Consider the following 23,777-nt stretch of genomic DNA (forward strand, 5'->3'; position numbering starts at 1 on the left):
CGCCAATCCATCTTTTTTTTCATAGGCAGTCCCTCGGAATCGAGGAAGTCTTGCTTACACTCCTAAAATATGAGTTCTTTCGTGGTTGAACAGTCCAATACGAGAGCCACAGACCCTGTCACAGGTGGGACAGATATTCGTCGGAGGAAGGGGTGGGTGGCACTGATTTACCACATGCTCCTTCCGCTGCCTGCGCCTGACCTCTTCACGCTCGCAGCGTTGAGATTCGAAGAGCTCAACGCTCTCCCGGATGCACTTTCTCCACCTCGGGCGGTCTATGGCCAGGGTCTCCCAGGTGTCGGTGGGGATGTTGCACTTTATCAGGGAGGCTTCAAGGATGTCCCTGAACCTTTCCTCTGCCCACCTTTGGCTTGTTTGTCGTGACGGAGTTCCGAGTAGAGCGCTTGCTTTGAGAGTCTTGTGTCTGGGGCATGCGGACAATGTGGCCTGTCCAGCGGAGCTGGTCGAGTGTGGTCAGTGCTTCGATGCTGGGGATGTTGGCCTGGTCGAGGACGCTAACGTTGGTGCGTCTGTCCTCCCAGGGGATTTGTAGGATCTTGCGGAGACATCTTTGGTGGTAATTCTCCAGTGACTTGAGGTGTCTGATGTACATGGTCCATGTCTCTGAGTCATAAAGGAGGGCGGGTATTACTACAGCCCTGTAGACCATGAGCCTGGTGGTAGGTTTAAGGGCCTGGTCTTCAAACACTCTTTTCCTCAGGCTGCACTGGCGCACTGGGGGCGGTGTTGGATCTGGTGGTCAATGCCGGCCCTTGTTGCTAAGAGGCTCCCGAGGTTTGGGAAATGGTCCCCGGCCGGTGTCCAGGGCCCACTCTGTGGACCTTGCTGACTGGGGGGCAGTGCTGCGTTGTCTGACGGAGGTTTAGTGTAAGGCCCGAGCTCTGGGAGCCTCAGTAAATACGTCACAATGTCCTGGAGTGGGACCCAGGGGCAAAGGTCACCGCCCGTTAAACATTCAACATTTAAACCCAACCGCCAAGCTCCGAGCGCGAGCCTCGCTCAAACCACATCAGCGCCTCAAACCCCGCCTCCCGGCGGCGCTGGTTGGCCACGGGCGGCGCTCTCCGAGGAAGTGGATTAACCAGAGCGCCTGTCACTCAGAGTGAGGGAGGTGAGTTTCCGAGGCACGGCTCTCCCCGGGGAAAGGGATTGGCCGCAGTGCCTCTCACTCAGGGTGAGGGAGGCGGGTTTGCGGGGCGGGGCTCTCCCGGGGGAAGCGGAATGGCCTTAGCGCCTGTCACTCAGAGTGAGGGAAGCGGGTTTCCGGGGCGGGCCCAGGCCTCACTGGGACTCGGAGCTCGGTTAGTGTGTTTGGGTCGGGCGCCAGTGACGCTGTGCCTGGCCCTTATGTGGGTGAGTTGGAGCCGGTGGGAGCGGCTGAGGGCGGCTGCCTGGTTTTATACTTCGGGGGGGAGGTGGTTATAGATATGTAAAGTAAAAAAGGGTAGTAAAGACAAACGTAGGTCCCCTGCAGTCAGAATCAGGGGAAGTCATAACGGGGAACAAAGAAATGGCAGACCAATTGAACAAGTACTTTGGTTCAGTATTCACTAAGGAGGACACAAACAACCTTCCAGATATAAAAGGGGTCAGAGGGTCTAGTAAGGAGGAGGAACTGAGGGAAATCTTTATTAGTCGGGAAATTGTGTTGGGGAAATTGATGGGATTGAAGGCCTATAAATCCCCAGGGCCTGATGGACTGAATCCCAGAGTACTTAAGGAGATAGCCTTGGAAATAGCGGATGCATTGACAGTCATTTTCAAACATTCCATAGACTCTGGATCAGTTCCTATCGATTGGAGGGTAGCCAATGTAACCCCACTTTTTTAAAAAAGGAGGGAGAGAGAAAACGGAATTATAGACTGGTCAGCCTTACATCGGTAGTGGGTAAAATGATGGAATCAATTATTAAGGATGTCATAGCAGCGCATTTGGAAAGAGGTGACATGATGTGTCCAAGTCAGCATGGATTTGTGAAAGGGAAATCATGCTTGACAAATCTTCTGGAATTTTTTGAGGATGTTTCCAGTAAAGTGGACAAGGGAGAACCAGTTGATGTGGTATATTTGGACTTTCAGAAGGCTTTCGACAAGGTCCCACACAAGAGATTAATATGCAAAGTTAAAGCACATGGGATTGGGGGTAGTGTGCTGACGTGGATTAAGAACTGGTTGGCAGACAGGAAGCAAAGAGTAGGGGTAAATGGATACTTTTCAGAATGGCAGGCAGTGATTAGTGGGGTACCACCAGGTTCTGTGCTGGTGCCCCAGCTGTTTACATTGTACATTAATGATTTAGATGAGGGGATTAAATGTAGTATATCCAAATTTGCAGATGACACTAAGTTGGGTGGCAGTGTGAGCTGCGAGGAGGATGCTATGAGGCTGCAGAGTGACTTGGATAGGTTAGGTGAGTGGTCAATTGCATGGCAAATGAAGTATAATGTGGATAAATGTGAGGTTATCCACTTTGGTGGTAAAAACAGAGAGACAGACTATTATCTGAATGGTGACAGATTAGGAAAAGGGGAGGTGCAACGAGACCTGGTTGTCATGGTACATCAGTCATTGAAGGTTGGCATGCAGGTACAGCAGGCGGTTAAGAAAGCAAATGGCATGTTGGCCTTAATAGCGAGGGGATTTGAGTACAGGGGCAGGGAGGTGTTGCTACAGTTGTACAGGGCCTTGGTGAGGCCACACCTGGAGTATTGTGTACAGTTTTGGTCGTCTAACTTGAGGAAGGACATTCTTGCTATTGAGGGAGTGCAGCGAAGGTTCACCAGACTGATTCCCGGGATGGCGGGACTGACATTTCAAGAAAGACTGGATCAACTGGGCTTGTATTCACTGGAGTTCAGAAGAATGAGAGGGGATCTCATTGAAACGTTTAAAATTCTGATGGGTTTCGACAGCTTAGATGCAGGAAGAATGTTCCCAATGTTGGGGAAGTCCAGAACCAGGGGTCACAGTCTAAGGATAAGTGGTAAGCCATTTCGGACCGAGATGAGGAGAAACTTCTTCACCCAGAGAGTGGTGAACCTGTGGAATTCTCTACCACAGAAAGTTGTTGAGGCCAATTCACTAAATATATTCAAAAAGGAGTTAGATGTAGTCCTTACTACTAGGGGGATCAAGGGGTTTGGCGAGAAAGCAGGAATGGGGTACTGAAATTGCATGCAAAGCCATGAACTCATTGAATGGTGGTGCAGGCTCGAAGGGCCGAATGGCCTACTCCTGCACCTATTTTCTATGTTTCTATGGGGGGTGAGGGCCGGGGTAAGGGGGATGGAGGTGAGGGTTGGGGTAAGGGGGGGATGGGGGGCGAGGGCTGGGGGATGGGGGGGGCGAGAGATGGGGGGGAATGGGGGATGAGGAGGAGGGGGAAATTGGAGGGTTAGGATGGGGGGATGAGGGTTGGAGTGGGGGGTGGGGGTGAGGAATGGGAGGGTTAGGATGGGGGGGATGAGGGCTGGAGTAAGGGGGGGATGGTGGGCGAGGGCTGAGGAAAGGGGGGGCTGGGGTAAGGGGTGGATGGGAGGTGGGGGCTGGGGTAAGGGGGGATGGGGGGGTGAGGGCTGGGGTAAGGGGGGATGGTGGGCGAGTGCTGGGGTAAGGGGGGGGATCGGAGGTGAGGCTGGGATGAGGGGGGGTGTGGGTGGGAGGTGAGGGGGGATTGAAGAGGAGGGGGGGAATGTGTTTGCTCCAGTCTGTACTTTTTATAACGTGTTGAATTTTGTTGTGGATTGTTACAGAGGGGAAACTCATTGAAATTGTGTTTGCAATGACAGGGTCTGCTGCCCAGTGAGTGAGCCACAGTCCTGGCTGGTGGCTACAGGATGTGCTGCAGAGGGTACAGATCGAATCTATTGGAAGGAAATGCACCTAATTACGTACCTGCCAAGTCTGTTATTTGGAGTGGGCACGATATAACGTATAATTTTTAAATTAACAAAACGCAGCCATGCCTTCAGCTGCCTCTGCCCTCAGCTGCCTGTGCCCTGAGCTCTGGATTCTCTCCCTAAGCCTCCCTGCCTCTCTACCCCTCTCCGCCTCTCTACCCCTCTCCTTTAAAGCGCTCCTTAAAACCTACCTCTTTTCGCAGCTTTTGGTCACCTGTCTTAATATCTCCTCATGTGGCTCAGTGTTGACACCAATTTAAGGTGATTCGATAAAGAAGTGGGGTGAAATGAAACTTTTTTTTTAAACACAGCGAGTTGTTGTGATCTGGAACTACTTTTGAAGTGTACTTGTGGTTGTAATGTGGGAAACATGGCCGTCAATCTGCACACTGCAAGCTCCCACAAACAGCAACCAAATAATATGTATTTGTTGATGTTGGTTGAGAGATAAATATTGGCCAGGGCATTGTGGATAACTTCCCCTGCTTTTCAAAATAGTGCCATGAGATCTTTTACATCCACCTGAGGGGGTAGACGGGCGCTCGGTTTAAGAGTTCATCCGAAAGACGGCACCTCCGACAATGCAGTGCTCCCTCAGCACTGCATTGGTGTGTCAGCCTAGATTTTGTGCTCAAAGTTCTGGAGCAGGACTTGAACCCATTACCTTCGGAGTCTTTAAAAAAACCCAAATTGGTAATACGGAAAAATAGACAGGAGGAGTTGGGGGCAAGTCTTGGTGCAATTATCTCCCTCCTGTCACACTATACGAAGGCACAGTTTTAAGAGGAGGACTTCTTTACCCAGAGAGTGTTGAGAATGTGGAATTCGCTGCCACATGGCGTTGTTGAGGCGAATAGCATAGATGCAATTAAGGGGAAACTAGGTTCTTTATTATTCTTTATTGTCATCATTTATTATCAGGGTCCCCCCCCCCCCTAACCTTTACCATTCGAGCCTGCTCCCCCATTCAATAAGATCATGGTTAATCTTTGACCTTAACTCTACTTTCCCGCCCAATCCCCATATCCCTTGATTTCCCCCAGAGTCCAAAAATCTATCAATCTCAGCCTTAAATATACTCAGAGACTCGGCATCCATAGCCCTTTGGGTTAGAGAATTCCAAAGATTCAAATCCCTCTCAGCGAAGAAATTTCTCCTCATTTCGGTCTTAAATGACTGACCGCTTATCCTGAGACTATGTCCCCTGGTTCTAGACTTTCCAGACAGGGGAAACAACCTCTCAGTATCTACCCTGTCAATCTCCCTCAGAATCTTGTGTTTCAATGAGAACACCTCTCTTTCTTCTTAACTCCAGAGAGTATGGGCCCAATGTACATTGGGGAAGGGGGATGGGATGAGGAGGAGAAATGGTGAGGTGGAGAAGGGATGCAAATAATCCCCATAATATAATGGAGGGTAATCTTAGTCATGGGTTAAAGACAATCTGTGCGTGGGATCTTCTGTTTTTGTGAGGAGGGCTGTCATCTATTGTAAGGTATGTATGTGTGTGCTTAAATTAGACTTGTAGTGTGAAGAATCTGCTCATAGCTGGAGTATGGGTAAGAAATGATGGAGTCAGCAACAACAGGAAATGATGCTGTATCAGGACTATCTCAGTCACACACTGTAGCTGACTTGTGTCTGACAGTTTCTAACAGAGGACATGTCATGCTGCAATAATGGTTAATCCCGTAGAAAGAAAGACTATATCATGTTTTTCACAAGCTCAGGACATCCCAAAGTGCTTTACAGCCAATGAAGTACTTTTGAAGCGTAGTCAGTGTTGTAAAGTAGGAACGGCAGCAGCCAATTTGCGCACAGCAGGATCCCACGAACAGCAATGATCAGCTCATCTGTTTTAGTGATGTTGGTTGAAGGATAAATATTGACCCAGGATACTGGGGAGAACTCCCCTGCTCTCCTTTGCAGTAGGAAACTTGGTGTTGCCTGACTTTGCATTTTATTTACATTTCAGGATATCTTGTGAGCTGGAGGAGGGCAGGAATCTTACTGTGAATCTAATGTTGTTGAAGCATAGAAAGCTCAGTACTTCTGTTCATAGTTCAGCTGATTCTGCATGACTTAACTCAGTATGTCCTGGCTCAGTATGATTGGGACAGTCATGCCACATACTGTGTTGATGCAAAGCAGTTTGAGATTGATGGCGAGGGGAGATGTGCAGAGTAACTCTGAAGATCAATAGTTTCCATTGACCGTGGGCCAGGAGAGAGTTTGACTCCACTTCAGCTTTGTATCAACTGTACCATTATGAAGTGAGGTTAAAACAGTTGGTCCAGCTAAGAATTTATTTTAAAATTCACATTTTAATCCTTCTAATTTTAACAGAGCCCCGACTCTGCTGTCAGCACCTAGAATCATAGAAAAACACAGCTCAGGGGGAGGCCATTCGGTCCATCGTGCCTGTGCTGGCTCTTTGAAAGAGCTGTCCCATTAGTCTCACTCCCCTGCTCTTACTCCAGAGCCCTGTGAATATCTCCTAGTCAACAATTTATCCAATTCTCTATTGAATCTGCTTCCACCACCCTTTCAGGCAGGGCACTCCAGATCACCATAACTCGCTGTGTAAAAATGTATCCCCTCATTTACACCCTGAACTCACTGCTTCAGAGAGCTGTGGAAGCTGGGACATTGAATACATTTAAGACAGAAATAGACAGTTCCTTAAACAATAAGGGAATAAGGGGTTATGGGGAGCGGGCAGGGAGGTGGACCCGAGTCCATGATCAGATCAGCCATGATCATATTGAATGGTGGAGCAGGCTCAAGGGGCCGTATGGCCTACTCCTGCTCCTATTTCTTATGTTATACCAGACAAGAGCACACGTAAATATTATTCATATGGACTTCAAATAAGAAGATAAATGAAATGAAAGCATGTAATGTCTGATGCAGGACTTAATTCAATTATCAAATAATAATCACGACTATTGTAAAAGCAATCGACCAATCTATTCAATTCATTAGTAAGAAAAACTGATGTAAATAATTAACATGTTAACCTGTGGATTCTTTCATGGCATAAAACTGGAAAATTAATGCACAAGGTGATTCACAACTGATTTTACACAGGATGGACGGCACAGAAACAGGCCTTTCGGCACAACTAGTCCGTGCTAGCGTTTATGCTCCACTCGCGCCGCCTCCTGTCTTTCCTCATCTAAATCTAACAACATAACCCTCTGTACCCTTCTCCCTCTTATGCTTGTCCTGATATTAATATCGCATTTCTGGTATCGTCCTTGTAAATCTTCTCTGTGCCCTCTCCAGTGCCTCTATATCCTTTTTATAATCTGGTCTCTGCAAATATGGTCTAACCGAGGTTTGATACAGGTTCAGCATAACGGCCCTGCTTTTCAATTCTATCCCTCCAGAAATAAAGCCTAGTGCTTCATTTGCTTTTTTATGGCCTTGCTAACCTGTGGCACAACTTTTAGTGATCGGTGTATCTGTACTCCAAGATCCCTTTGTTCCTCTACCTCACCCAGACTTGCACTTTCCAAGTAATAAGTGACCTTCCTATTCTTCCTACCAAAATGTACTACCTCGCATTTATGTGTTGAACTTCATTTGCCAATTATTTGCCCATTCTGCAAGTTAATTCATGTCCTCCTGTAAATTGTTGCATTTCTCAGTATTCACTCTTCCTCCCCCCCCCCCCCCAAATTTGGTACCATCTGCAAATTTAGAAATTGTGTTTTTGATTACAAAGTCTAAATGGTTAATGTGAACAGCAGTGGTCCTAGCCTTGATCCTTGTGGAAGACCATTACCCACCATCTGCCACTGTGAATAGCTACCCTTTACTGCCACTCTCTGCATTCTGTCTTGCAGCCAGCTTGCATCCCATTTTGCCACTTGTCCCCTGACACTCTATTGTCTGACCTTATTCATTGGTCTATTATGGGCTACCTAATCGAAGGCCTTTCAAAAATCTAGATAAATTAAACCTACTCCATTACCATTGTCTACTCTCTCTGTTACTACTTTAAAACATTCAATAAGTTTGGTCAAGCAGAGTTTTCCCTTTTTTGAAATCCATGCTGACTATTCATTATTATACTTTTTATTTCTAGACGTTCTATTTTCTCCTTTAGTAGGGATTCCATTATTTTTCCAACCACCGATGTTAAGCTGACTAGTCTGTAATTATCTAGACATGTTCTATTCTCCTCCTTAAATATAGGTACTCCGTTAGCTGTTTGCCAGTCCTCTGGCAATACACCTTTTTCTGAAGAATTATTAAATATGTGCAGTAATGCCTCTGATATCTCTTCCTTAGATTCTTTTAAAATACGTGGATGCCAGGGGTTTTATCCTGAGTTTGATTAGTTTATTTAATGTATCCCCTTTCTTTATTTTAAATGCACTTCTCATTACTCATGTCATGTCCATCTGTTCTATCTAAATACCGAAGCGAAATAATGATTTAATATTTCTGCCATCTCGCTATCGTTACTTGTGGCCTTGCCTGTCTATCCTTTAATGGCCCTATTCCCACCCAACCTTCCTTTTCTATTACCTTCCTGTAAAATATTTAATTTTGTTTTATGTTCCTTGATAATTTCACTTCATATTTCCTCTTTGCCTTCCTAATTTTTTTTTTACTTCTCTCCTGATCCCCTTTGTATTCTCCCTTATCACGCCCTACCCTGTTGTTTATCTACTTAATGTATGCTTCTTTCTTTACCCTCAATTGGTCAAATCACTTTCAATCACCTGATGCCCCAAATCCTTTCCACCATCTACAAGGTACAAGTCAGGAATGTGATGGAATACTCTCCACGTACCTGGATGAGTGCAGCTGCAGCACCACTCAAGATGCTCGACACCATTCAGGATAAAGCAGCCGCTTGATTGGCACCCCACCCACCACCTTCATCATTCACTCCCTTCACCACTTTCGCACTGGGAGGGAGGAACTATCACTAAAGTAGTAGTACTCGGTAAAATAATGGGACTAAAGGCGGACAAGTCTCTTGGACCTGATGGCTTGCATTGTAGGGTCCTAAAAGAAGTGGCTGCAGAGATAGTGGCAGCATTGGTTGTAATCTACCAAAATTCCCTGGATTCTGGGGAGGTCCCAACGGATTGGAAAACCACAAATGTAACGCCCTATTTAAAAAAGGAGGCAGACAAAAAGCAGGAAATATAGACCAGTTAGCCTAACATCTGTCATTCGGAAAATGTTGGGAGTCCATTATTAAGCAAGCAGTAGCAGGACATTTGGAAAAGCATAATTCAATCAAGCAGAGTCAGCATGGGTTTATGAAGGGGAAATCATGTTTGACAAATTTACTGGTGTTCTTTGAGGATGTAACGAGCAGGGTGGATAAGGGGGAACCAGTGTATTTGGATTTCCAGAAGGCATTTGATAACGTGCCACGTAAAAGGTTACTGCACAAGATAGAAGTTCCCGGGGTTATCATGGATTGAGGATTGGCTAACGAACAGAAAACAGAGAGTCGAAATAAATGGTTTATTTTCCGGTTGGCAAATGGTAACTCGTGGGGTGTGGGGCCTCAACTATTTATAATCTATATTAATGACTTGGATGAAGAGACCGAATGTAATGTAGCCAATTTGCTGATGATACAAAAAGGATGGGAGAGCAAATTGTGAAGAGAGGAGACACACGAAATCTGCAAAGAGATATAGACAGGCTGAGTGAGTGGGCAAACATTTGGCAGGTGGAATACAATGTGGTACAATGTGAGGTTGTCCACTTTGGCAGAAAAAATAGAAAAGCACATTGCAATTTTTCTCCATTTAAATTGTAGAGTGCTGCAGTACAGAGGGACCTGGGGTCCTTGTGCATGAAACGCAAAGTTAGTATGCAGGTACAGAAAGTGATCAGGCAGGCAAATGGAATGTTGGTCTTTATTGCAAGGGGGATAGAGTATAAAAGCAGAGAAGTCCTGCTACAACTGTACAGGGTATTGGTGAGGCCACACCTGGAGTACTGCGTACAGTTTTGGGCTTCGTATTTAAGGATTATACTTACATTGGAGGCTGTTCAGTGAAGGCTCACTAGGTTGATTCTGGAGATGAGAGGGTTGACTTATGAAGGTAGGTTGGGCCTATACCCATTGGAGTTTAGAAGAATGAGAGGTGATCTTATCAAAACATATGATATGAAGGGGGCTCGACAAGGTGGATGCAGAGAGGATATTTCCATTCATAGGGGAAACTAAAATTAGGGGACATAGTCTTAGAATAAGGGGCCACCCATTTAAAACTGAGATTAGGAGGAATTTCTTCTGAGGGTTGTAAATCTGTGGAATTCTCCGTCCCAGAGAGCTGTGGAGACGGGGTCATTGAATATATTTAAGTTGGAGATAGACAGATTTTTGAGTGATAGGAGAGTAAAAGATTATGGGGAGCGGGCAGGGAAGTGGAGCTGAGTCCATGATCAGATCAGCCATGATATTGAATGGCGGAGCAAGCTCGAGGGGCCAGGTGGCCGACTCCTGCTCCTATTTCTTATGTTATGTTCTTAATTAGAGACCCTGTCTCTTTTATTGATGAATTTAAAATGTCTATATTAAAATGTGAGCCAGTGGGTTGTGAGCCCCAGAGCCTTGTGTCCACTAAGGGCAATAAAGGCCCCCAGCCTCCCCTGGCCCCAGGCGCTGAACAAGGGACTGCACAAAGTCGTGCGCTGCAGCTCACAATCAGCGGCTCAAGTCCCGCCCCTCGGGCTCCCTGATTGTTGGTTGGAGGACCCGCCGGCTCGCTGCTCCATTTGCTCCCCATTGGTCGGAAGCTCCCGTCAATCAGGCCGTTGTCCCATGACACGTGTCCTTTGAGCGCGTTCCGCCAAACTGGTGAAACTGGTCTCGGGACCCGGATGTACGGACTATCGGGTTTGGATTTCCCTTTATTCTCTCCCTATCTCCCCCATCAAGAAGGAAAAAATGTTGGAGATGATGTAATGGGTTTGGATTTCAGCATGGGGAGTAGGGATAGTGTGTGTGATAGGGATTTACAGCTGTGGGTACACCAGAGAGGAATGTGTGTACCATAGAAACTAGAATTGACTGTTCTGAATTTCTATCCTGTCCTTAGTGATGACTTTTGTAAACTCCTTTTACAGGGGATTAGAAAGGGAAGATTTGTAGATGGGAAACTCACACCAAACATCACCAAGATCTGACAGTCACTCGATCCACCGCAACATGAATATCATCGGCCTTTGAATGTGGAAAGAGAAATGTTTGTCTGTTGTCTGTGGGAAAAGCGTGAGCCGATCAAAAGTGGAAGTAAGGAATGCAAAATTCCAAAGGGGCTTTACCCGCTGCCCGAAACACCAACAATAACCTCAAAAAACACTCAGATTTGTCAAGTACAATTTCCCCTTCATAAATCCGTGTTGATTCTGCCCAATTCTATTATTACTTCCGAAGTGCCATGTTACCACGTGCTTAATAATAGATTCCAGCATTTTCTCTACTACTGATTTCATGGCTACTGGTACTGCACGGCTTAGATACAGAGTAAATCTCACTCCATCCTATCCCAAACAATACCAGGGTTGATACAGAGTAAATCTCAGTCTACAATATCCCAAATACTCCCAGGGCACGTACAGCATGGGTTAGATACAGAGTAAAGCTCCCTCTACACAGTCCCATCAAACACTCCCCAGGCAGGTACAGTACAGGTTAGACACAGAGTATATCTTCCTCTACACTGTCTCAAATACTCCCAGGGCACATACAACGCGGGTCAGATACAGAGCAATCTCCACCCATGACTAGACCACACCCACTGACTGCTTAACCAGAAGGCAATGCAGGTCAGCGAGCACAGGGGTAATGGGTGAGCTTAACTTGTTGCGAGTTAGGGCATGGGCAGCCGAGTTTTGGATCAACTCTAGTTTATGTAGGGTAGAATGTAGGAGGAGTGCGTTAGAATAGTCATGTCCAGAGGTGACAAAGGCATGGATGATGGCTTCAGCCGTGGATGACCTGAGGCAAGAGTGTAGACGGGCGATGTTTCAGAGGTGGATTAAGCAATCTTAGTTATGCTGCGCATAATTTCGGGGTCAAGTATGACACCAAGGTTGCGAATAGTCTGGTTGAGCATCAGACAGAAGTTGGGGAGAGGGATGGAGTCGGTGGCTCAGGAACGGAGTTTGTGACAATGACAATTAAAAATATTAAAATATTTCACAGGCTATCACGTGCAAAATGTGTGGACGAGTTTTTAAAATGAAATCGGTTCCAAAAATAGGTGAACTGATACAGAAAGTAACGGATTTCAAATATTATGCAAGACAGTCCAATAAAGGGATGGTTCAAAGGATTTCCGCTGAGTTTACAGTGAGGCACTGCAGTTAAGTCCACTACAACCACAAGTCATGTACTCAAACGGAACAAGTTTGAGGTTTGATATAATAGAAGGCGAGCTAGGTGAGAAGTGATATAAGTTAGAGTAAGAAAAAGCACTAAAATTGAACAGTCGTTAACAGAAAATCAACTGCTCTCCTCTGATCACGGAGAAACATAGGAAATAGATGCAGGAGTAGTCCATTCGGTCCTTTGAGCCTGCACCACCATTCAATAAGATCATGGGTGATCCTTCACCTCAGTACCCCTTTCCTGCTTTCTCTCCATACCCCTTGATCCCTTTAGCCGCAAGGGCCATATCTAACTCCCTCTTGACTATATCCAATGAACTGGCATCAACAACTCTGCGGCAAATAATTCCACAGGTTAACAACTCTCTGAATGAAGAAGTTTCTCCTCAGCTCAGTCCTAAATGGCTTACCCCTTATCCTTAGATTATGTCCCCTGGGGTCCCAGCAATGAGCCTTGCAGCACCCCACTAGTCACTGCCTGCCATTCTGGAAAGGACCCATTAATCCCGACTCTCTGCTTCCTGTCTGCCAACTAGTTCTCTATCCACGTCAGTACATTGTCCCCAATACCATGTGATTTAATTTTGCACACAAATGTCTTGTGTGGGACCTTGTCAAAAGCCTTTTGAAAGTCCAAATACACCACATCCACTGGTTCTCCCTTGTCCACTCTACTAGTTACATCCTCAAAAAATTCTAGAAGATTTCTCAAGCATGATTTCCCTTTCATAAATCCATGCTGACTTGGACCAATCCTGTCACTGCTTTCCAAATGCGCTGCTATTATTTCTTTAGTAATTGAACACAATATTTTCCCCACTACTGATGTCAGGCTAACCGGTCTATAATTCCCTGTTTTCGCTCTCCATTCTTTTTTTTTTAACGTGGTGTTACATTAGCTACCCTCCAGTCCATAGGAACTGATCCAGTGTCGATAGACTGTTGGAAAATGATCACCAATGCATCCACTATTTCTAGTGCACTTCCTTAATTACTCTGGTATGCAGACTATCAGGCCCCAGGGATTTATCGGCCTTCAATCCCATCAATTTCACGAACACAATTGCCCACCTAATAAAGATTTCCTTCAGTTCTTCCTTCTCACTAGATCCTCTGTCAGCTGGTATTTCCGGAAGGTTATTTGTGTCTTCCTTCGTGAAGACAGAACCAAAGTATTTGTTCAATTGGTCTGCCATTTCTTTGTTCCCCATTATAAATTCACCTGAAGCTGACTGCTAGGGAACCTATGTTTGTCTTCACTAATCTTTTTCTCCTCACATATCTATAGAAGCTTTTGCAGTCAGTGTTTATGTTCCCAGCAAGCTTCCACTTCTACTCTATTTTCCCCCTCCTAATTTAACACTTTGTCCTCCTCTGCTGGATTCTAAATTTCTCCCTGTCCTCAGGTTTGTTGCTTTTTCTGCCAATTTATATGCCTCTTTCTTGGATTTAACACTATCCTTAATTTTCCTTGTTAGCCATGGTTGAGCCACCTTCTCCGTTTTATTTTTACTCCAGACAGGGATGTACAATTGTTGAAGTTCATCCATATGATCTTTAAATGTTTGCCATTGCCTATCCACCGTCAACCCTTTAAGTATCATTCGCCAGTCTATTCTAGCCAATTCACGTCTCATACCATCGAAGTTACCTTTTCTTAAGTTCAGGACCCTCGTCTCTGAATTAACTGTGTCACTCTCCATCTTGATAAATAATTCTACCATATTATGGTCACCCTTCCCCAAGGGCCCTCGCACAACAGGATTGCTAATTAGTCCTTTCTCATTACATATCACCCAGTCGAGGAAGTCCAGCCTTTTAGTTGGTTCTTCAATATATTGGTCGAGAAAACCATCTGTAATACACTCCAGGAAATCCTCCTCCACCGTATTGCTACCAGTTTGGTTAGTCCAATCTAAATGTAGATTAAAGTCGCCCATGATAACATTTATTGCACGCATCCCTAATTTCTTGTTTGATGCTGTCCCCGACCTCACGCCTACTGTTTGGTGGTCTGTTCACAACTCCCACTAGCATGTTCTGCCCTTTGGTATTCCGCAGCTCCCTCCATACAGATTCGACATTATCCAAACTAATGTCCTTCCTTACTATTGCGTTAATTTCCTCTTCAACCAGCAACGCTACCCCACCTCCATTTCCTTTCTGTCTATCCTTCCTGAATGCTGAATATCCCTGGATGTTGAGTTCCCAGCTTTGGTCACCCTGGAGCCATGACTCCGTGATGCCAATTATATCATATTCGTTAATTGCTGCCTTCGCAGTTAATTCGTCCACCTTATTACGAATACTCCTCGCATTGAGGCGCCGGGCCTTCAGGCTTGTCTTTTTAACACACTTTGCCCCTTTTGAATTGTGCTGCAATGTGGCCTATTTTGATTTTTGCCTTGGGTTTCTCTGCCCTCCACTTTTACTTTTCTTCTTTCTCTCTTTTGCTTCAAATATTCGACACACGGTGTTTGAAACAACGCTGATTTATTTCATATTTATACACATTAATCCCTAGCTCATATATCAGGGTTATTAAGATCATCAAAAACAAACAATAACTGCCAGAATGAACATGGTTCAGTGTCCAATGCAATCACAGTAAATCCTGCTCCAGTCACAAATTCAGGCTGGCAATGGCGGCGCTTTTGGCCAGCATGCCCCGCGGGGAGAATGTGCCGCACCGAGACACAGGAAGTCAGGGTTTGGAACATACGCGATCCGTGTAATGGCAGAAGAGACACGTTTCGCATTGGCTGCTCAGAATTGTCATTTTCAGCGGGTTGGTGGGGAGCAATGGACCAGCGGGGAGCCGGGGATGCTTCATAAACAACCGGTGCCCGCCGCCTCAAAGAACTCCAGTGAATTTGTCAAACATGATTTCCCTTTCATAAAACCATGCTGAATCTGCTTGATTGAATCATGCTTTTCCAAATGTCCTGCTACTGCTTCCTTAATAATGGACTGCAGCATTTTCCCAATGAGAGATGTTAGGTTAACTGGTATATAGTGTCCTGCTTTTTGTCTGCCTCCTTTTTCAAATAGGGGCGTTATATTTGCGATTTTCCAACCTGTTGGGACTGCCCTAGAATCCAGGAAATTTTGGTAGATTAAATATAGAAACATAGAAATTAGATGCAGGAGCAGGCCATTCGGCCCTTCGAGCCTGCACCGCCATTCAATAAGATCATGGCTGATCATTGAACCTCAGTACCCCTTTCCTGTTTTTTCTCCATATCCCTTGATCCCTTTGGCCGTAAGGGCCATATCTAACTCCCTTTTGAATATATCTAACGAACTAGCCTCAAAAACTTTCTGCGGTAGAGAATTCCACAGGTTAACCACTCTCTGAGTGAAGAAGTTTCTCCTCATCTCGGTCCTAAATGGCTTACCCCTTATTCTTAGACTGTGAGCCCTGGTTCTGGAACTCCCCAGCAACAGGGACATTCTTCCTGTCTCTAACCTGTCCAATCCCGTCAGAATTTTATATGTTTCTCTGAGATCCCCTCTCATTCTTCTAAACTCCAGTGGATACAAGCCCAGTTGATCCAGTCTCTCCTCATAGGTCAGTCCTGCCATCCTGGGAATCAATCTGGTGAACCTTCGTTGTACTCCCTCAATAGCAAGAACGTCCTTCCTCAGATTAGGAGACCAAAACTGAACACAATATTCCAGGTGTGGTCTCACCAAGGCTCTGTACAACTGCAGTAAGACCACCCTGCTTCTATACTCAAATTCTCTCACTATGAAGGCCAACATTCCATTTGCCGCCTTCACCGCCTGCCGTACCTGCATGCCAAACTTCAATGACTGATGTACCATGACACCCAGGTCTCGTTGCACCTCCCCTTTTTCTAATCTGTCACCATTCAGATAATATTCTGTCTTCCTGTTTTTGCCACCAAAGTGGATAACCTCCCATTTATCCATATTATACTACATCTGCCATGCATTTTCCCACTCACTTAACCTGTCCAAGTCACCCTGCAGACTCTTAGCATCCTCCTCACAGCTCACACCGCCATGTAATATCTGCAGACTTGAAAATATTACATTCAATTCCTTCATCTAAATCATTGATGTATATTGTAAATAGCTGGGATCCCAGCACTGAACCCTGCGGCTCCCCACTGGTCACTGCCTGCCATTCTGAAAAGGATTGTTTATTACAACCAATGCATTCACTATCTCTGCAGCCACTTCTCTTAAGACCCTAGGATACAAGCCATCAGGTCCAGGGGACTTGTCCGCCTTTAATCTCATTATTTGATCTAGTACTACGTCATTAGTGATAGTGATTGTAATATGTTCCTCCCTACCTATAGCCCCTTGATTATCCACCATTGGGATGTTTTTAATGTCTTCTACCATGAAGGACTCTTACTATCTGTTTTTATATTTTGTGCTAGTTTACTTTCATAATCTATCTTCCCTCGCAATCATTTTTTTAGTTGTTCTCTGCTGGCTTTTAAACATTTCATAAATCTCTGGCCTCCCACTAGTCTTGGCCACACTGTATGCCTTTGTTTTCAATTTGATACCTCCCTTATTTCCTTAGTTAGCCACGGATGGTTATCCCTTCTCTTACTGTCTTTCCTTCTCATTGGAATATATTTTTGTTGCAGGTTATGAAATATCTCCTTAAATGTCTGCCACTGCTCATCAACCGTCCCATTCTTAAGTCTATTTTCCCAGTTCACTTTTGCCAACTCTGCCCTCATACCATTGTAGGCTCCTTTAATTTAGCTTAGGACTCTGGTTTGAGAACCAACTTTCTCACCCTCCAACTGAATTTGAAATTCAACCTGTTAGCGCGAGCAAAATCCTGGAAGAATCACTCGTCACTCTGGGTCGGTTCCAAACATCACAATGGTCTTTATTACGCCGGCGAGGAGAAAGCTCTGGGTTACTTCAGGCACTGCTCTCCGCCGAACAAAGAAATTAATCGATATTTATATGTTTTACAACAGTTTATTACAAATACTCAGCCCATGTCGGTTGGACACAATCCAATCATAACGATTGTAAATTACAAATCGGTTTCTTTGGGCCAATGGCATTGGCCCCCAGGCACCAGGGGACTGCGTGATCATTTCATGTTTAGCTGGAGCTTACTCATGGCCTCGTGATATTCTCCAGACCCCCTTATCTCTGCTGTCCTTGGGTTCTGCCTGCACCTAACCTTCTTATCTTAACCCAGTTACAGGAATTCCTTTGTTCAGTATTCTGCTAGGATATCTTGTCTGGGGTTTGCTGATGAGAGACATTCTGCTGAGCTCGCCCTTTCCAGTGTTCCTGTACAAGGAACTAGAGTGTCATCAGCTACCCAGAAATTCAGTCAAGCTGGTTAGCTGAATTCCCCTCGTGCTTTGCGGAATCCCTGGCAGCCATTTTACACATACATACATACATACATATATTCAGCAGGTGCTTTTGCCTTTGGAAGTGCCCTACAACAAACCATATTATGGTCACTCATTCCTAGAGGATCTTTTACTATGAGATCATTTATTAATTCTGCCTCATTACACAGTACTAGATCTAAGATAACCTGATCCCTAGTTGGTTCCGCAATGTACTGTTCAAGCAAACTATCCTGGATACACTCTATGAACACCTCCTCAAGGCTACCCTGGCCAATTTCCTTTGTCCAATCAACATGAAGTTTAAAATCACCCATAATTATTGCCGTTCCTTTATTGCAAGCCTCCATTATTTCTTGATTTATACTCCATCCAACAGTGTAGCTACTGTTAGGGGGCCTATAGACTACGCCCACCAGCGACTTTTTCCCTTTATTATTCCTTATCTCCACCCAAACTGATTCAATATCTTGATCCTCTGAGCAAATATCATTTCTCACTAACGCACTGATCCCATCCTTTATTAACAGAGCTACCCCACCTCCTTTTTCTTTCTGTCTGTTCTTCTGAATTGTCAAATACCCCTGAATATTCAGTTCCCAATCCTGGTCACCTTGCAACCATGTCTCTGTAACGGCTATCAGATCATACCCATTTGTATCTATTTGTGCTGTCAACTCATCTATTTTGTTATGAATGTTATGTGCATTTAGACAGAGAGCTTTTAAATTTGTTATTTTACCCTTTTTTCCTGCTTTTTTCCTCTGTCCTTCAAACTCACTTTCTACATTTTTGCTTTCTAATTCCAGCTTTACTTCCCTCCCTAATGAATCTATTTTCAGGTGCCTATCCCCCTGCCAAGCTGGTTTCATCCCTCCCCAATAGCACTAGCAAACGCCCCCGCGAGGATGTTAGTCCTGGCTCTGTTGAGATGCAACCCATCCGGTTTGGACATGTCCCACCTCCCCTAGAAGCGGTCCCAATGCGTCAGGAATCTAAAGCCCTCCCTCCTGCACCATCTCTCCAGTCACGCAGTCATCTGCTCTATCTTCCTATTTCTGTACTCACTAGCTCATGGCACCGGGAGTAATTTTAAATATTACCCTAGATCATGTCACTGTTTATAATTACACAAGATCCTGTCTCGGTTTATATTACATTCGACCCTGTCTCTGTTTATATTACACTAGACCCTGCCTCTGTTTATATTACACTAGACCCTGTCCCTGTTTATATTACACTAGACCCTGTCCCTGTTTAAATTACACTAGACCCTGACTCTGTTTATATTACACTAGACCCTGTCCCTGTTTATATTACACTAGACCCTGTCCCTGTTTATATTACACTAGACCATGTCTCTGTTTATATTACACTAGACCCTGTCCCTGTTTATATTACACTAAACCCTGACTCTGTTTATATTACACTAGACCCTGTCCCTGTTTATATTACACTGGACCCTGTCTCTGTTTATATTACACTAGACCATGTCTCTGTTTAAATTACACTAGACCCTGTCCCTGTTTATATTACACTAGACCCTGACTCTGTTTATATTACACTAGACCCTGTCCCTGTTTATATTACACTGGACCCTGTCTCTGTTTATATTACACTAGACCCTGTCCCTGTTTATATTACACCAGACCCTGTCCCTGTTTCTATTACATTAGACAGTATCTCTGTTTATAAATAGAAGTATAGAGTACGAAAGTGTGGATATTATGATGAACCTGTACAAAGCACTGGTTCGGCCTCAACGGGAGTATTGTGCCCAATTGTGGGCAACACACTTTAGGAATAATGTGAAGGCCTTAGGGAGGATGCAGAAAAGATTTACGAGAATGATTCCAGGGATGAGGGACTTCAGTTACCTGGACAGACTGAAGAAGCTGGGGTTGCAAGGGGGTTAGAGTATAAAAGCAGAAGTCCTGCTACAACTGTACAGGGTATTGATGAGGCCACACCTGGAGTACTGCATTCAGTTTTGGTCTCAGTGTTTAAGGAAGGATATACTTTCATTGGAGGCAGTTCAGAGAAGGTTCACTAGGTTGATTCCTGAGATGAGGGGGTTGAACTATGAAGAAAGGTTGAGTAGTTTGGGCCTATACACATTAGAGTTCAAAAGAATGAGAAGTGATCTTATTGAAACATAAAAGATACTGAGGGGGCTTGACAAGGTAGATGCAGAGAGGATGTTTCCACTCATAGGGGAATCTAGAACCAGGGGCCATAGTTTCAGAATAAGGGGTTGCCCATTTAAAACTTAGATGAGGGGAAATTTCTTCTCTTGAGTGTTGTAAATCTGTGGAATTCTCTGCCCCGGAGAGCTGTGGAGGCTGGGTCATTGAATATATTTAAGACGGAGATAGACAGATTTTTGAGCGATATGGGAGTAAAGGGTTATGTGGAGTTGGCAGGGAAGTGGAGCTGAGTCCACGATCGGATCAGCCATGATCTTATTGAATGGTCGAGGACCAGAGGACACAGGTTTAAGGTGATGGGCAAAAGAACCAAAGGCGACACAAGAAAAAACCTTTTTGCATAGCGAGTGGTTAATATCTGGAATGCACGGCCTGAAAGGGTGGTGGAGGCAGACTCAATCACGGCTTTCAAAAGGGAGTTGGATAAGTGCCTGAAATAAAAACAGTTGCAGGGCTGTGGGGTAAGAGCGGGGGAGTGGAACTGGCTGAGGTGCTCTTGCAGAGAGCTGGCACGGGCTCGATGGGCCAAATGGTCTACTTCCATGCTGTGTAACCATTCTCTGATTCTATGGTTCTAACTTTATTAGAATAAGCCTCTTCCCTTCTCCCTCATATGCTGATCTTAAGTGCATCGATACTGGAAACACAGAGCGACCAATCCAGAGCCGCTCTGTATCAGGGTGGGCGCTGGATGCAGAAGTCGCTCCCTGGCCTCCTGTGTGGGTCTGTTTGTTGCATCAGTTTGAGCTGGAGTGGAGAGGGAGGGGTGAGGGTGGGGGAGGATGGGGAGAAGCTGCTGGGTTTAACCCCCAGTACCTCTGAGCCCAGTCGGGTACCCAACAATTTCCGATGAGAGACTGTCAACGGCGGTGGATTCTAGGGGAGAATAGGTTGCGAAACAGACACTGTCCGCACAACGTGGAAGAGTATTGATTTAGGAACAAGTATTTCTGTAGAGGCTTTCAATGTACAGATTTGTTTTAATCTATTCTGGGGATGTGGGTATCGCTAGTAAGGCCAGAATATATTTCCAATTTCCATTTGCCCCTTGACAAGGTGATGGTGGGCCTTCTTCTTGAACCGCTGCAGTCCGTGTGGTGACGGTCCTCCCACAATGCTGTTAGGTGAGGAGTTCGAGGATTTTCACCCAGTGACAATGTAGGAACGGTGATATATGCCCAAGTCAGGATGGTGGGAGACTTGGAGGGGAACTTGGAGGTGATGGATTTCCCATGCACCTGGTGCCTTGGTCCATCTAAGTGGGAGAGATTGTGGGTTTGGGAGGTTCTGTCAAAGTTCTGGTCGAGTTGCAGATGTATAAAGTCCCTCCCCTTCACCCCGCCCAGCTCTCCTCCACCCATCGAGGCCAGAGTCTTGTGAAAGGCCAGACCGGGTGGTGGGTTCCCGTCCCTGAAGGACATTAGTGACCAGTTGGGTTTTATGACAATCCGACAGCTGTCATGGTCACTTTTTTTCTGCTGATGGCCGCACAAATAGCCAGGTTCATTCAGCTCAATTTCACAACCTGCCTTATGTTTTTGTGGGTTTTCTCTCACCCAACCTTTTTCCTGTTAATACAGGGTATTAAACGGGGAGGATTTGTTGACCGGAGGCTCAAACCAAACATCACATTAAGATCTTACGGCCACTCGAATCATCAGGACTGAATATCATCGGCCTTTGACCATGGAAGCAAAAAGCACTGTTCACAGCGGGGAGAAAGGATGCACGTGCTCTGTGTGTGGACAAGGCTTCAGCCGATCATCCAACCTGGAGAGGCACAAGCGCAGTCACACTGGGGAGAAACTCTGTAAATGTGGGGATTGTGGGAAACGTTTCAAATGCCCGTCCCAGCTGGAAACACATTGGCGGGGTCACACTGGGGAGAGGCCGTTCAGCTGCTCCGACTGCGGGAAGGGATTCACTCGGTCATCCAGCCTGCTGGAACACCAGCGAGTTCACACTGGGGAGAGGCTGTGCACCTGCTCCGATTGTGGGAAGGAATTCACTGAGACATCCAGCCTGCTCTCACACCAGCGAGTTCACACTGGGGAGAGGCCGTTCACCTGCTCAGAGTGTGGGGAGGGATTCACTCGATCATCCCACCTGCTGACACACCAGCGAGTTCACAAGTGACTGCATGGGTGGGATTCTGCTGTTATTGCTGTTGTTAATCACATCCCGGACTGAATCATGTTCATTCTGACAGTTGGGGTTTGTTTCCGCTGATGTTAATAACTCCTGTAACTGGATTGGAGTTTGATATTTAGGATATATATAAATAAATTAGTGTTGCTTTCAACACATTGCTGTAGATTTTTGACTTTCCTGTCCGAGTGTTTAGCATCACCTGGCTGGAGCTCAGAGAGGACAATCTGGGGGGAGGATTGTATGGGGGGAGAACTTCAGCCTGGACACAGTCCTTCAGGGCCACACTGAGAGGGGCAAACGGCACTTTGGTCTTTCTCATCTCTCTTCACTGACAGCAAAGTCACCGTGCGGGTTAATCTTGACTGTGTAAGGTGCGGATGTTATCCACTCAAGGGTGTATAAAGAGATGGGACGGGTGCTCTGTCAGCCCCTTGCCCATATCTCCAACAGCTCAGTAGAGTCATGGGTTGTTCCCTGAGATGGAAGGCAGCACACGTAGTTTCCATTTTGCAAATTAGGCACAAATCAGAGCTCGGGAACTGAAGGCCCATCAATGTGACCTCGATCACCGGGAAGATACTTGAAGGGATCCTGAGAGACGCTGTTTTCGATCATGGGGTAAGGAAGAAACCATTAGAGATACTGAACACGGATTCCAGTAAACAAGATCATGTTTTACAAACTAGCTTGAGTTTGTAAAGAAGTTGTTAGATTGGTGGATGGGGGAATCCGGTTGACATTGTCTACCTCAGGGGTGTCAAACTCATTTTCTATGGTGGGCCTGATCCAATATCCTGACTCTTGGTATGGGCCACATTCAGCAAAAGCTATTAAAATAGGAAAAATGAAGATAAACTACATTGGAATTTACATTTAGATTGTATTTACTGCTGCTGCTGCTGCCGATCCCTGGCACCCCTTAGCTCGAGCATTGGTGATCTGACCTGCTCAAACCATGACCACAAGGATATCGGTGCCTGGTTCTCCCTGTGACCACAAGGCTGCGTCACTGTCACACACAGAGATACCGTTTCCTTGTTTCACACCTCCATACAAACACCATCACTTCACACATTCTCTTTCTACACAACTGCAGCAGACATGAGCAAGGACTTAAGGCTTATTAAAAACACATTTCATTACAGCAAAAGTTACACTGGGAGAAATGTTCAGTTATTTCCCATTACAGGCAAAATGTCGGGCAAACCAGCAACACGCTGGCACCTGAACAGTTTCTCATCGGCCAACAGGCTTTTCTTAAATATATTTGCTGCGTGGATATAAACTTAAACCAGCTTTGCAGGCATGATGCTCTATTCACACATTGAAAGTGGAAGAGATGCTTTGGGGCACAAGCTAAGTCTAGTAGCTGAAAGTGAATAACAGACTAGGTTTTGTGTTTAGTCATAGAAACATAGAAAATAGGTGTAGGAATAGGCCATTCGGCCCTTCGAGCCTGCACCGCCATTCAATGAGTTCATGGAAGAACATGCAACTTCAGTACCCCATTCCTGCTTTCTCGCCATACTACTTGATCCCCCTAGTAGTAAGGACTACATCTAACTCCTTTTTGAATATATTTAGTGAATTGGCCTCAACAACTTTCTGTGGTAGAGATTTCCACAGGTTCATCACTCTCTGGGTGAAGAAGTTTCTCCTCATCTTGGTCCTAAATGGCTTTCCCCTTATCCTTAGACTGTGACCCCTGGTTCTGGACTTCCCCAACATTGGGAACATTCTTCCTGCATCTA

At 45.4% G+C, this 23,777-nt stretch overlaps 1 protein-coding gene across 16 annotated transcripts; it reads left to right on the top strand.

Moving 5' to 3' along the window:
• The first annotated feature begins 1,285 nt into the window (after window positions 1-1,285).
• On the top strand, window positions 1,286-22,204 carry LOC139273416 (zinc finger protein 664-like). 16 transcript variants are annotated; one of them, XM_070890309.1, is made up of 4 exons: window positions 1,292-1,374; window positions 3,810-3,952; window positions 11,034-11,199; window positions 21,456-22,204. In XM_070890309.1, the coding sequence occupies exon 4, from the start codon at window positions 21,562-21,564 to the stop codon at window positions 22,009-22,011; it is 450 nt and encodes a 149-aa protein (XP_070746410.1). In that variant the 5' UTR covers window positions 1,292-1,374; window positions 3,810-3,952; window positions 11,034-11,199; window positions 21,456-21,561; the 3' UTR covers window positions 22,012-22,204. The 16 variants fall into 16 exon arrangements, with proteins under 16 accessions (XP_070746415.1, XP_070746410.1, XP_070746408.1 ...); XM_070890307.1 differs by having other exon boundaries at window positions 3,810-3,936; XM_070890308.1 differs by having other exon boundaries at window positions 3,810-3,922.
• The last annotated feature ends 1,573 nt before the right edge of the window (window positions 22,205-23,777 follow it).

Source organism: Pristiophorus japonicus, chromosome 9 (assembly GCF_044704955.1).
Source record: "Pristiophorus japonicus isolate sPriJap1 chromosome 9, sPriJap1.hap1, whole genome shotgun sequence".
NCBI lineage: Eukaryota > Metazoa > Chordata > Chondrichthyes > Pristiophoridae > Pristiophorus > Pristiophorus japonicus.